At 43.1% G+C, this 14,726-nt stretch overlaps 1 protein-coding gene across 1 annotated transcript in view; it reads left to right on the plus strand.

The window, feature by feature from the left end:
- The window catches only part of BANP (BTG3 associated nuclear protein), a 441,607-nt gene that overhangs the window by 274,274 nt on the left and 152,607 nt on the right, over positions 1 to 14,726 (plus strand). The window contains exons 10-11 of the mRNA XM_083165122.1: positions 2,328 to 2,390; positions 11,084 to 11,128. Coding sequence (XP_083021248.1) covers positions 2,328 to 2,390; positions 11,084 to 11,128 — 108 coding nt within the window. The remainder of the gene's footprint in view (positions 1 to 2,327; positions 2,391 to 11,083; positions 11,129 to 14,726) is intronic.

Below are 14,726 nucleotides of genomic sequence, written 5' to 3' on the forward strand. Positions count from 1 at the left end.
AATCGGGTAAAGGCGCCAGTAGGTGACCTTTCCACTACCCCGGAATACAGTATATTTACGGTTTCTTAAAACCTAGAATTTTCCTTACTAGGTACGGAAAAACAAGTTGGAGACCCCTCATACTGTGAGGGCTGAAAGGCAGTGAATTCAGAGATATCCGTCCAATAAAACAAAGTTTATTTCCTCTGGCGATGGATTTTTCCCAGAGAATGTAAGATTATCTCAGAGAAATACCTCTGCCGGGTTTCAGCCAATTAAAGGAAGAGTAATGACACATAATTTCACAGTTGATAGCTAGACCTTGAAGCAGAGACATTGATTTAAGCATTGTAGGTTGATCACAGAATCTCCTGTAGACAAGTGAATCGAGTAAACTGTTATTTATGGGCTCAGAGTGTCTGTTTTTAGACAGGTTCAGTTCTGCGCTCCACAAAAAAAATCAGCGCCCCCCCCCCCTTCTCCCACCTAGCTCCATTAGCTCAACTGTACTTTATCACAAAGAGAATCAGACCATTCTATCTACTACAAGCAATATGTAATGTTTGTATATAGCTACATACATGAAAAACACTGCCCCCAGTTCATATTATGGCATAGTACAGTACCCCAGTTCATATTATACCACACTATAGTGCCTCCATTTTATAATGTGTCGCATTACAGTGCCCCAGTTGTTATTACAGTATGTAACATTACAGTGCTCTCCACATGAGCAGATCAGATTGTGAAGCATTACAGTGCCGTCCAATTCATACTGTGCCCCTTTACCATTGTAACACCCACTACACACTCCCCCAGTCAATGTTATGACACACAATTCAAGCTGGGCAATAGATCAGACCATATTTCTTAGCAGACAATTCTGGGATATTGGTATTCAGCTCTACTGTATTATCTGGTTCCAGCCCCCCCTTAGGCCTCCGGGCTCTTCAGCAATGGCATTCCTTGCACTCACTATAGTTATGCCAATGAAGGACCATCCATCAATTTAGTATAAGCAGTCCTGGCCCTGGTATTACACATTACAGACAGCGCTAGGAGAAAATTTCCTAGTCAAAAAGTCCACTTAAAATTTTAAACCAATGTCAAATCAAAGATACATTTGCATAAGAGTATTATAAGTCCATTCCTATAAATCTGATTATTGTATGTAATAAAGTGACTACTAAAAAGTTATAGTATAGTATAATGTCTCACCCAACAAACACTTGCTATCTCTTTATCACAGCTCCGAGGCCCCAGGACCCCGGCCAGGACTAGTGCTTTTTAGGAATGTAACAACTGTTGCTAGAGTATTTTGAGTCCGAAGTGAATGTATCTTTGTACTGACAGTGGTTTATCATTTCTAAGTGGTCATGATGATAAGAACAGTTTATACTTTTACAGGGACGGAACACATCTCCGCACATAAATCAGTACATTAAGCCTTTCCATATATCTTTATATAAATAGCATCTTTTTTTTTTCTAATATCACATTATTTTTTGGCCACTCGCCTGTAGTTGGTAGACGTAGACATTTTCTGGGCGGGACCAAGAGTGCACTAGGAATTGGTGACATCACCAAGGTGAATGATGCTCTGTAATGAGAAATTGGGTATTAAATGTGTTCCATCAGAAAGACATATACCTATTTTATTCTATGTATAATAAGCCCCTGCGAAAGTCGTCCGCAGTGGGCTGAGGGTTAACTCCCACTAGTCTCCTCCAGGCTGTGGGGAACGGAAGGCAAAGTGTCTTTTATCAAGTCTGAATGAAGCTTGGGCTGGAAATATTTCCTCGGAGTCCCTATTGTCAGTTTGATAAGTTCAGTCTGTTTTGTTTTGCCTCTTATGAATAGGATAACTTCCTTCCAAAGGAAATGAAGCTGTTTGATATAGAGGGAGCTGTGTTTCTTTGAAATTCACAGGCAATAGTTCTTGTTTAAAAATAAAAAGTCACAAAGGCTTTCTGACTGAATTCCAAATTGAGCATCTTTATTCTCCCCTCTATAGAGTATTTTTATTTCTTCCATAACCAGGCCAGTGAATGTGCCTGATAGAAGACTCTTTGCCATTACCTACTAGACCTTAAGCTTTACCCCCACCCACACTGCACAGTTCCTTCGGACCATCTACATAGGCAGTGTGCCACTGAAACACGTGGGTATAGTTGTACTGCGATTCAGGAACAGATACTTTAACACAATGTTCATTATTTCTGTAGGAACTAGTTAGCAGTCAGTTATTGTCTAATCAAATAGAACATCTAAGCCTTTAGCCCCATGGAAAACCATGTTCCATTTATTGTCTGTGTTTTCTTACATCATGTATCTCTATTGTGTTACAGGGACATCTGCACATCGCACAGGTGCCGCAGGGAGAGCAGGTGCAGATCACGCAGGACAGCGAGGTATTTTTAGTCTTCCTTTTTCCACTTAATGGAGTTGACCGCATTAAGTTCAATTGTTTAAATGGCCACTTGGATTTCCCATTGCTGACTGGGGTGCTGGGAAGTATCTGGGGGAATAATGGAGACATCAAAGTCACACTAGATTGGTATTTACACCTCATACCTGGACAGCTCGGCCTGGTAACATGTATAGTCACATGGCATGAGGAACTACAAGAAATAGCATATCCCTGGGCATACAGTTTCCCAGCAGCTAGACAGACATAGATTGCTGCAGTCCTGCCATATAGTATTGTGGGGAGATGAATGATGCAGTTATAAGGGAGGAGAAGTGACCCATAGCAGCCAATCAGCACTGAAGTATCCTATAATTTGCATAATATAAAATTATACAGAGCAGCTGATTGGTTGCCATGGGCCACTTCACCTCTTGCTCACTTCTCTTTCCTTATTACGGCTTCACACATCTACCCCCCGAGTGTCACAGAGCATCTGATATCAGTAGCAAAAAAATCTCACAAAACAGGTATGTAGCCTGATATCACCAGTTCCAGCTGCTGACTAAAGGAGAATACTCAATCCCCAATTGTACAAAAATAGAAACCAGGGGGTTAGGACAGCGCTTGGAACTGGGTGTTCTATTTAATAATCAAACACTTCAAAAAAAGCGACAAAATAACAGTATCATTTTGAAAATAATATACACATTTTAATTCAATAAATGAATGAATAAATAAAATACACAGAGTATATACACCGGTCGGTTGTTAGTAAAAACAGGGAAAAAAATAATCCAATGTGATGCTTTTTAAAAAAAAGGCAGTCCTTTGTCTCCTAATGGGTTAGTACAGTTAATTATTTTGTCAGAGATTAGTACTGTATTCCCTTTTTAGTCGCAATGGTTGCTGGTAATAGTTATTAAAAAAACCTTTAGAGTAGGTAGCCCACCAGATATTAAGGCGGCAGGTAAACTCTGCCCCACCAAGTTTCCTGACAACAGGTATATTAGGAGAGAAGGGGGTTTTTGGTTGTCAATCGCACAAGACTAAATTACAGAGCAATAGGACCCCTCATATGATTGATCTACAGTAATTTACAGGTCAGGGGTGTGCTACCAAGGGACATAGGTATGAGAACAACAACTGGAAAGAAAAAGATATGTCCAAAATAAGGTGCACCTAAGAGTTAACGATAAAATTTAACCTTTATTAATGATTTATTAAAAAGCTGCGAAAATTTTTAAAAAACATGAACATACAACATAAATGGGGTAAACACAATTTAAAACTAAGGTGGCAGGCGGGAACTGCTGCTTAATTTGTAGAGTCTAAATGTTTTATTGTTTGTATGTCCTTAACGACGCGGTGTGAGACCTCCTTATTTTGGTAGGTCTACACTCAGGTCGTATGGTGTGTAGACACCCAGGAGCGGTGCAACCAGCGCAGGTCCACTGGACTTTCTGCGGTGTTGCTACACGCACCAATGGGGTCTTGCGTACTAGGAGTGGGTACAGACCTCTTGCAACTCCTAGTTGACCGCAAGTATAATATACCGTATATACTCAAGTATAAGTCGTCCCGAATATAAGCCGAGGCACCTAATTTTACAACAGAAAACTGGGAAAACTTATTGACTCAAGTGGGACCCTTACTCGAGTATAAGCCGAGGGGGGCTTTTTCAGCATAAAAAAAATGTTCTGAAAAAGTAGGCTTATACTCGAGTATATATGGTACCTGTTGTCAGGAAACTTGGTGGGGCAGAGTTTACCTGCCGCCTCAATATCTGGTGGGCTACCTACTCTAAAGGTTTTTTTAATAACTATTACCAGCAACCATTGCGACTAAAAAGGGAATACAGTACTAATCTCTGACAAAATAATTATCTGTACTAACCCATTAGGAGACAAAGGACTGCCTTTTTTTAAAAGCATCACATTGGATTATTTTTTTCCCTGTTTTTACTAACCACCGGCCGGTGTATATACTCTGTGTATTTAATTTTATTTATTCATTAATTTATTGAATTAAAATGTGTATATTATTTTCAAAACGATACTGTTATTTGGTCTCTTTTTTTGAAGTGTTTGATTATTAAATAGAACACCCAGTTCCAAGCGCTGTCCTAACCCCCTGATATCAGTAGCTGTAAGAACACTGTGATGTCAGCTCTGCTGTCCACAAGGATCTACAGCCGCTTTTGATTAGTGCGCTAACTCTGATTGTAAAAGAATAAGTCGTAATAAATGCCATCATCTCGCAGTCTACCCTTTGCTGTGCCAATCCCTAAAAACACACATGGAAGGGAAAGTATGGCTGCCATATTGATCTCTTGGCGCCGAGCGGTGTGCGGCTGGCCGCGGCCCGTGCATTGTGATCACAGCTACATACCAAGTGCATTGCTGTAACCGACAGAATTTATTTGTGTTCCTGACATCGGGTGAAAACTGATGACATTACAGGAAAATCAAATATTTTAGCTCCTGTGGTTTTTAAAGACCTGTTTCATATCTCAGCAGACTCACAATTTGTAGGATCTGTCAGTTATTAGTTTCCAGCAAGCTGTACGTTTACATTTTGTATGATGTGTTCCTTTCTACCGGCGAGATTTGCAGCGTGAGGACAATGGGACAGAAGGTGTTACTTAGCTGAGTGGTTGTTGGAACGCCAATGCATATTGTTAGTTGGCAGCTTACATCTGCTGCAATGGAATTAAAGGAGAACAGAAAAGGTATAAAAAACATATGTACAATACAGAAAACACACTTCATGACTTTTCAATTCTGGATATCGAATGATTAGAAATATTCCAAAACACAGACTCTGTAGAGTGCGAATGAGATAGTGACGCCTTTGCTTTCTGATGGTTTATTGTACATGCACAAAATCATTACAAACAATGTATAGAATTACATTCAGTCTGATGTATATGAAACATTAATGCATTTTGTGCTTAGACTTCGGTCCCATCCCCAAGAAATCCCATTACGGAATGCAAATATTCCAAAATACAGAAAAAGTCTGAAATCCCAAATACTACTGGTCCCAAGCATTTCAGATATAGGAGACTCAACCCTTACCTTGTGGTCTGGCCAGTTGGCATTTGCGATTAGGGAAAATATTCTGTTGGCCCCACAGTTAAAGGAATGATGCAAATTTATATTATGTGCCACCAATGTTATCTATGTATTACCAACTACACACACTATCTTTGACCAGAAGCTCTGTAGACACCAAGTGACATCGTTATCAATGTATTTGTTCTTTCCTCCCACTGCCGTCTGCACAGCGCATACTGCAGGCTCTCTGTCCTCAATAGTACGGCGGCCACTAACCACTGTTTGGCTGTCTTAAGTCATTCGAAGAGAGCGAACCGCTGACAGCCCTGCATCCCCCCAGTATCTGTGGGCCCTGGTTAGAAAATAAAGTTGATTAAAGAAGATTATCATTCTACTCACAGAGCAGCAGCCTGTTGTACAGATGTAGCAGGCTTCATCCTTGGCCGGCACCCGCCAGATCCCTTTCACTGGCGAGTGCCGGCGATAGGGACTGAGATACACGTGCGTCTCACGTGCACACGCGTCCCAGTAGCACGGAGGCTGGGCAGCGCCTTCCTGCCCATCTCCGCTTCAGGGAGACGCTGCCCACTTCGGGGAGGGGTCGGGGCGGTGAGGATGAATCACTGAAGCTCCCTTTACTGGTCACTGTTGAAGTGACCAATAGGAAGTAGTCTACACTAGTACACAAGTGTTCCATTGTTGCTGCCTGATTCCTAGAGGGAGCCTCAGTGAGATGTAGGAGGTGAGAATGTGTTTGCAGCCCAACTACTGCTACATACAGCTTTGATAGAGTACAGATTTAGCAACCTCTCGCAGGAGGCTATTTCAGTTATCCACTACCCTATTAACTAATTTTTCTATAAATGTCCAATGAACCTACCTCCCATCAGTCTCAGTGCATGTCCTGGTGTTCTAGTACCTGCGTAATGAAGGGCTCAGAGAGAGAGCGCGAGATTCTCTCTGAGGTTCATTGTTGATAAATGTAAGGTTATGCATCTTGGGAGACATAACCCATGTGCTAGTTATAATCTAAGTGGGGTAGAGTTGGGTAATTCAGAACTGGAAAAGGACCTAGGAGTCCAAATTGACAACAGCCTGTTGAGCAGTACTCAGTGTCATGGAACAGCCATTAAGGCTAACAGAATACTAGCCTGAATAATAACGGGTGCGCAAACTAGGGACACCAACATAATTATGCCACTGTACAAGGCATTGGTTTGACCTTATCTAGGAAACGGAGTCCAATTCTGTGCCCCGCACTATAAAAAGAACATTATAGAACTGAAAAAAGTACAGAGAAGTGCAACCAAGCTAATAAAAAGGGATGAGTCTTAAAGCTAAGAGGAAAGACTAGCCCAAGTGTGAATGTTTACGCTGGAAAAGACGTTTAAGGGGGCATGCACAAATATATTAGGGGACAATGTAGCAAACTGTCCTATTAACTTTGAGATCGGGGACTAGGACATGTGGGCATGTGCTCAGACTAGAGGAGAGAAGATTTCGTACTTTCCAAAGGAAAGGATTTTTGGGCAGTTACAGTATGGAACTCTCTTCCAGAACTGTTGGTATCGGCAGCCACAACAACTACATTTAAAATAAGGTTGGACAGGTATTTATTAGAAAAAAACATCCAGGGGTTCAACCAAGAAACACAGGTAGCAAAGCTTAACTAGATTAGATAATAACGGAACCATACGTTCTAACGGGTACTACAATAAAATAAAAACGGTACTTGTTTCCTAGCACGGCCACAATCGCATTGATCTTGTGCCCTTAATAGTGGTATGCGATGGCCCCCGACGCGATGGACCCGATTTCCCATTGAAATGCATTGAAAAGGGGCGGCGGTACGCGTCCTCCGACCTTTTCATACCCCCACTATCCACGTCGGCGTGGAGTTGAGAATAGAATAGTGTGGCGAGCCACCGAGCCCGAAGCGTGGCGAGCGCACGCGGATACCTTCACAGGTAAACGCGTCCCCTCGCGGGCTTCACAGGTGTCCGTGTCGCCATGGACACCTGTGAAGCCCGCGAGGGGACACGTATAACTGTGAAGGTATCTGCGTCCCCTCGCGGGGCTCGCTGCGCTCGCCACACTATTCTATTCTCAACTCCACGACGACGTGGATAGTGGGGGTATGAAAAGGTCGGAGGACGCGTACCGCCGCCCCTCGCGGGCTCGGGTTCACGTTGATCGTGGGGTGCCGTTAACTAATTTTGGGGGGCCATTTCACTGTTCTGGGGTGTTTTGGGGGGTTTCTGGACCATTTAACATTCTTCCCTATTTATTTGGGTAAATTGAGGCATTTAACATTGTTCCCTATGGGAAATCGGGGGCATCGCGTCGGGACCATCGCATGCGATTTTTTTAGCACGCATGCGATGCGACCGATCAGATTTTGTAACTGCGATGCACAATATTAGAATCGGTGTGGCCGTGCTAGGAAACAAGTACCATAAAAACAAAAAAGGTTGAACTTAATAACTGAATGTCTTGTTTCAACCTAAACTACTATGTATGTATGAGAGAGAACACCACCAAACTTCTGCTCATAAGGGAATCATTTATTGATTGATTTTACTATGAGAACAACTCTTTGGGTACTATATGTACAGGTTGAAAAGGCTCTTTGTAGCCACGGTACTTGTTTAGTTTCACGGCGGCAGCTGTACGCTACGCTAGGTTTGAATCTTGGCAGCACGCCAACGGCTGCCTTACTTTTCTTGGCAGCGCTACGATCAGCCCAACGGCTTTTCTAAGCTACGCTAACAGCAGCGCTACGCTATACGTGGCTTTCTTCCCTAAGCTGCGTTATCAGTGTTGCTACATTATCAGCATAGCTCATCGGCTGCCGGTAGCTACATTATCAGCGTAGCTCATCGGCTGCCTTTAACTACGTTGTCAACATAGTGACTCTGCGGCAGCCCAGTGCTCACAGGTCATTTTAGATGCACCCTTCAGACACCCCTTTTGTTAGCGGTTTGACGGGATATCTAAAGTTGACACCCCGGCAAACCGCTAACAGAGGGAGCGTCTGAAGGGTGCGTCTAAAATTGAAATTCTATTGCGTCTAAGTACAGCTTCGGCAAACCAAACGCTCTAGCGTCTAAATTTAGATGTTCTGAAAACCGGTAACAAGGGGGCATCTAAATTTAGACGCTACAGCGTGTAAATTTTAGTGTGATATAGGTGCAGCATTAGTTCAAAAAAAGTTTTGAAAAACACTACTAAACATGTTGACAATGACACTTGTCGAAGTAACAGCTGTCTACTTTCTTTATTCCACTATCCACACCAGCCCGATATGTGGCGAGCGCAGCGTTACGCGTCCTACCAACCTTTTCATACCCCCACTATCCACGTCGGCGTGGAGTTGATTTTATATAGTGTGGCGAGCACAGCGAGCCACCGAGCCCGAATCGTGGCGAGCGGACATGGAATACATGTGAAGTTTCCCGCGTCCTCTCGCTGCGCTCGCTGCGCTCGCCATGCTTTGGGCTCAGTGGCTCGCTGCGCGCGCCACACTATGGAAAATCAACTCCACGACGACGTGGATAGTGGGGGTATGAAAAGGTCGGTAGGACGCGTAGCGGGGCACGCTGCACTCGCCACGCTTCGGGCTGGCTTGGATAGTGGGGGTGTTTCAGGAACACATTCACACCTCCCATATCCTGCACCTGAGACAGTAATGACGTCATGTGTTAACTGGTAAGTTGATTTTAGTTAACTTAAATAGAATGATTCAAGAAAAAATTATTAAAGAACAATACAATGAATAACAAGAAGGTAAAATACACAAAAAAAGATAAAAAGGTCATTCCTCTGACAGTGTACTGTCAGAGACAGCAGCCGAAGTAGACGCTCCAGCCAAAGTCGAGGCAGTTGCCTCTGCAGCGTCGCCTTTCTCTGTATGGGGGAGCAGGTATTGTATTGTGCAGTGGTGGCCTGGGAGGCGGAGAGATGTCTATGACAAAACCGTACGCTAGTCCGCTCCTCAGCCCAGCAGAACACAAAGCGCATGAGGGTAACAAAGGTGAGATGACACCCTCTAAACCACTGTACAGCCCTCAGACTGACATTTTTTTCACAGGTGTGGATGTGGCAGCGCCACATCCGCTCCCTAATACTGAGCTCAATCTACCAGCTGACTGACTTAGACGCGAAAACAACACGCTGTTTCTGACAGGGAGGCAACTTTTGACTACGGTGAACTATACGCTGTTTCTGACTACGCTAGAACTAGATGCTGTTTCTGTCTACACTAGTCGCGGGTACACACACTACGCTGATTTTGCCAGGGACGCTTACGCTGACTACGTACTGCCTACTCTTAATACACTATGCTACTTCTGACTGACTACGCTGGTCGTGCGGACCACACTTCACTGCCGCGGGAACATAAGTCCTATTCTGAGGGACGCTACGCTAAGTACGTAACTGCCTCCGTGAAACTACCATAGCCAGAATCTGATTCACTGCAGTGTAACACTGATTAAAGTGACAGTCTTCAGTGAATGTACAAATCACATGGAAATGAAGAGCTGTCAGAAGCTTTGTCACTGACGTTCAGCACCCACTTGATGCTCAGAGAGCTATTGTCCTGTTTCATTTAGAATCTGTTTGAAGAGCTGGTACCATCACAGAAATCTAGATCAGTGACGAATGCAAAGCAGATATTCTCTTTCTCTTCCTCACTTGCTTAAAAATAATTTACATTTAGATATCAAAGGCATGATAAGACTATCGGGAGCAGAGGCATGGAACTCAGCCCAGGGAGGGCCCAACTCAAGCCCCAGGCCTCAGTGACTCTCCCCAGGCCTCAGTGAATCCCCCGCCCCCCCCCACCACCACCACAAATGGCGCAGCAATATGGCTGCCTAGGATCTGTGCACTCAGCCATATGTAACCTTGTGTCCCCTGTGTGATAACTGTACTGTCTCTGCTATCTCTGCTATAACTACAATGTGTTTGCTCATACTGTTACCTACCTGGCTGCTGCTACGACCAGTGGTGCCACTGATGGCTGCCTAGGAGCTGTGCAACTTGGCGGGTATATGTTCTCTGTGTGCCAGTATACTGTCCCTGCTTATATTGTCACCTACCTGGCTGCGGAAGTGATGGCTGCTTAGGCGCTGTGCTGCTCGGCCGGCATGTGTTCCTCGCATGTAATGTCTCAATGTAATGCGCCCCCCCCCCCCCACCTTTCATCCCTGCTTGATGCTGCACTGTATATCCACAAAAAATTCCTAGTGTGCGCAAGCACACATGGCCAATAAAGTTGATTCTGATGTAGTTGTCTGATGAAAGGATGATGAATCTCACAGTGTATCTTAAAATTCTTTCAGTATCCTTGCAATAATCAAACATTTACCCAGATGACAAAAAAACTCCTCACAGTTCTACAGTACGTACAGGATTTCCATACTCTGCAGGATCTGAGCACAGGCTGTGGTTAAGGCTTTTAAACCCAGGCGCACAAGACAGGGTGTTTTATTGCCAACAAAATAGCAGCCGAACGAAAGGTTTTCTGTTAATAGACTTCCCTAAGTAAACTGACACAAGCGCCTCCATGAATAGTTGAAAGTGGTCTTTAACACCCTACAGTATGTAACATTTTTGTATGTTTTTTGTTTTCCAGGGTAATTTGCAGATTCATCAAGTCCACGTTGGTCAGGACGGACAGGTAAGCTTTGTGATGATTGTCATCAACTGCCTTGCTCACATACAAAGTCAGTTTTTCTTTCCACTTGGCCTGTTGTGGCCTGATCTCATCGCAGAGAACTCACAGCTACAAAGCAAACACAAATTCCCTGTATGACAGTGTGCTGGGTTTACTGGACATCCTTATATTTAGAGTCCAAGTGAACTATAAAAAAAGTCAGTGGTAACATTATTTTATTTGATTTTACTTTTACTATTAACACATCTCTGTATGTGTATACAGTGTTTGAGACCAGCAGATTGTTACACAATGCCATCTCTTCCTGGCCACGCTGAATGATTTAGCAACCTTAGCAATGTTATGTTCAGTGCCATTTGGGTGGGATCTGAGCTTACAATAATGAAAATCTCTTCCCATTGTCTTCTGCTCCTTAGAGAAAAAGATGTCCTGTGACATAAACTAGTGAGACTTTTTTCTTGGTTGATGGGAACCTCTCTTCTCAAGGTTTTCTTTGTGATTTTGTCATTGCCGCACACGTAACACTGGGGAACTAATATTTTTTCTTAACAAGGATTTAAGATCAGTTTCTGAGTACTCATGGGTCCTATTTTCTCGTTAGATCTTTTCTATATCAAAATTGGCTCATTTTCTATTTATATACATTTACAGTATAAAATTCAATTACTTTCTCCATTTGAAGTACATTACTAGTCTAGGCGACTTTAGGTTTTTTAACAATTACCTTCTTTTAACAATACCAAGAATTTGTTTTATTTGTAATAACGTAACTGGTAGTCACATTTGAGACATAGGACCGTATTCAGGCCCATATGCTCCCGAATTCGCACGGGAGCCCGAAGTTTTAGTAATGCGCAGTGTGCGAGTAGCATGGCAAACACAGTGTTTGCCGGGCACTTGCACCCACCATTGCGGACTGGGAGCGTGGGTCGGTGGTGGCTAGTCGCACCCATGGGAACGCCCATCATTTTGTGGGCGTTCCCATGAAAATGCTGCATGTTTACATGGAAATCACGCAGTGGCGCAGCTGCCGGGGGTGGGCAGCTGACTGCTCCCAGTGTAATAATTTCTATGGCCTACCAGAGAGTTTTATGGATGTGCCAAAAGGGAACCTCAATGTGGATGTCTACAGTATGTCTTTATTGCGAGCTGTATTGAAGTCATTCTATCCCTAAAATACATAATATGGTTGGCTGGTCTTTAGCAGGTAAGTCTGTTTTTTATTCAGTTACCAGGTGAAGTTGATCATAGGACAGCCTATTATTTGTAGCTTGCATTTGAAGAATGAGGATGGTATTTATTTACTTTCATTGCTCTGTTTTCAGCATTCTTCTTTTCTCCTCCATGATATATATATATATATATATATATATATATATATAATTTTTAAATAAAATGCCGCTCTACTAAGAAGAAGTAATAGGAAAAGGACTGCGTACCAGAAGTACAACTATAGAAACTGATGAAATTAATTTATTATACTGAAGTGATTATATTCGAGTGTTAAGTCTGCCATTGCTTAAAACAACAAACAGCAGAGAGGCAATCGCTGGCTGAAGGGTGTTCTTGGGTTTGGTAGAAGAGTGTAATTTGAGTCCATCTTCCTGCCAAACCAACAATTTAGTTAGATATCTGAGAAGGGCATGAGGTATATAACTGTTGTTTATGTATGGATAAAAATGCTACCCAAACGTACAAAACCCATTAGCTTGGTCAATATTCTACCTACTTTTTTTTTGGGATGGGTTTGTAGTGCAATTTCTCTATTGGTCTTTTATGTGTTTATTCTCAACCATCAATTGTATTTGGCAATTAGAGCTTTGGGAATTAGTGATCCTTAAGGAAGTGGTGAAACTAGCACAGCCACTGGCAGTGACGCGTGTGCCTTTTATCGCTGCCCGCCTCCTAGAGTTGGCTCTGGGTTTAGGGCTAGATGTTATTGGCGTGCCACTATGAGAAGGGGGCAGGCTGTTACTTTGTGGCCCGTCTCTGGCTTTCGCGGCTGTACAATGGAAAACGCTTTGGCAGAAGACGCCATTCCTCATACACATGGGTTCTGTTAGCTGCCCGTGTGATAGATTACACCCCATGAAACTGTAAAAATGATTAGACTTCTCTTAATGCAATCAAATAAAACTGTTCTCAGTCACTCAGCCCGCAGAGCACTTAAACATATTTCCTTTGTTTCCAGTTCGTAAGACGTTTTCCAGCTTGAGATTGCACAGTGAACACTTCACTGCTGGCGCCCATTTATATGTTTCAAAATCTATCTCGGTGGGAACGTAAAATGTCTTTCTGCTATCGGACAGCTTTGCTTTTTTGGTTAGTACAACCCGTCCCTCAAGCATAGCCCGCGTCCAGAAAGACATTTTTTAAGTTCTAATTCCTAAACCACCCTTGCATCTCTCCAGTCAGCAAATGGGATTGTGGAGAACTCTTCAGTAAAGTTTAGGTACCGGTGTGGCTTATTATTCGTCCAAAAGCTGCAAAGGTACATGTCTCTGTGGTCGTTTTCTGTGTGTTTCTGCCATTCTGTACATACAGTATGTCATGCAAATGGTCTTATGTTGGTTGAATCACAAAAAGCAGATATTTTAAATGTAGTTATAACCAATGCACAAGTGGGTTGGGTACAAAATAAAGGCATTTACTTTATCGAAGGTCAGGATGCCTACAGTGGCATCCTGACTGATCCAGATAAGTATTTTAACCCGACTCCTAACCACTCCTCCTGCAGCCTAACCCTGAATGTCCCCTCCCGCAACCTAACCTGCTCACCTCCATGCAGCCTTACCTAATCCCCTGTACTACATCGGTTCTGTTGGGATTCTGAGAGTCGGTATCAAGATTGCTGTTATCCTGAAAACATCCCATACAGGTGCGAGCCTCCGTATAAAAGAGGACTCTGCCTTGGAGATATAAAGGGCTTAGTGAGGAGCACAGAAGGAAGCCATAAAGATTAGACATTGCAGAAAGGAAGGGATGTATATACCTGTAGATTGTGTTTTTCTTTTGTAGGTGGATTACGTGTATAAGTAATATCCCTTTACGGTGAGCGTGTGTCTTTGTGCTGTTCTCTTACTGACTGCACTTATTTATTGTGGGATCTGCAGATTACAGAGACAAAGGAGCATGTTCCTGTCACATCATAAATCCAAGCTGTCCAGGGCCCTGACAGACTAAGATAGTTGTGTAGCTTAAAGCATATGACCTATTTGTTTGCCAATATCTTCAGAGTTGCCTTAAGAAACTATATTTTAGACAGAATGGTCCTTTAGCTTGAAACCATGTATTTTATTTTTTTTGCCTGACTTTGATTTGAGAATGTGAAATCAGACCACTGGAACATCATGTTTTGGGAGTGTACGCCTCTCTGTCGCTAGTCAGATTCAGGCAATAAAACACAGAGGGGTTGATTTACTAAGTGTCAGTGTGGTCTGATGGTGCGCCGTCCTGATACCGCCATGGCTTCTTGTGGCTGGATACAGACTCCGCGTGGCTCCGGAAGAAGCGTTCAGGCGTCTTGCAGTAAAAAGGTTTATTTTGGTCTTCGATTGTATGTTATGCAAAGCTTTTTGTTGTGTTTCTATAGACACAATGT

Source organism: Crinia signifera, chromosome 11, assembly GCF_055691185.1.
Source record: "Crinia signifera chromosome 11, ASM5569118v1, whole genome shotgun sequence".
Taxonomy (NCBI): Eukaryota; Metazoa; Chordata; class Amphibia; order Anura; family Myobatrachidae; genus Crinia; species Crinia signifera.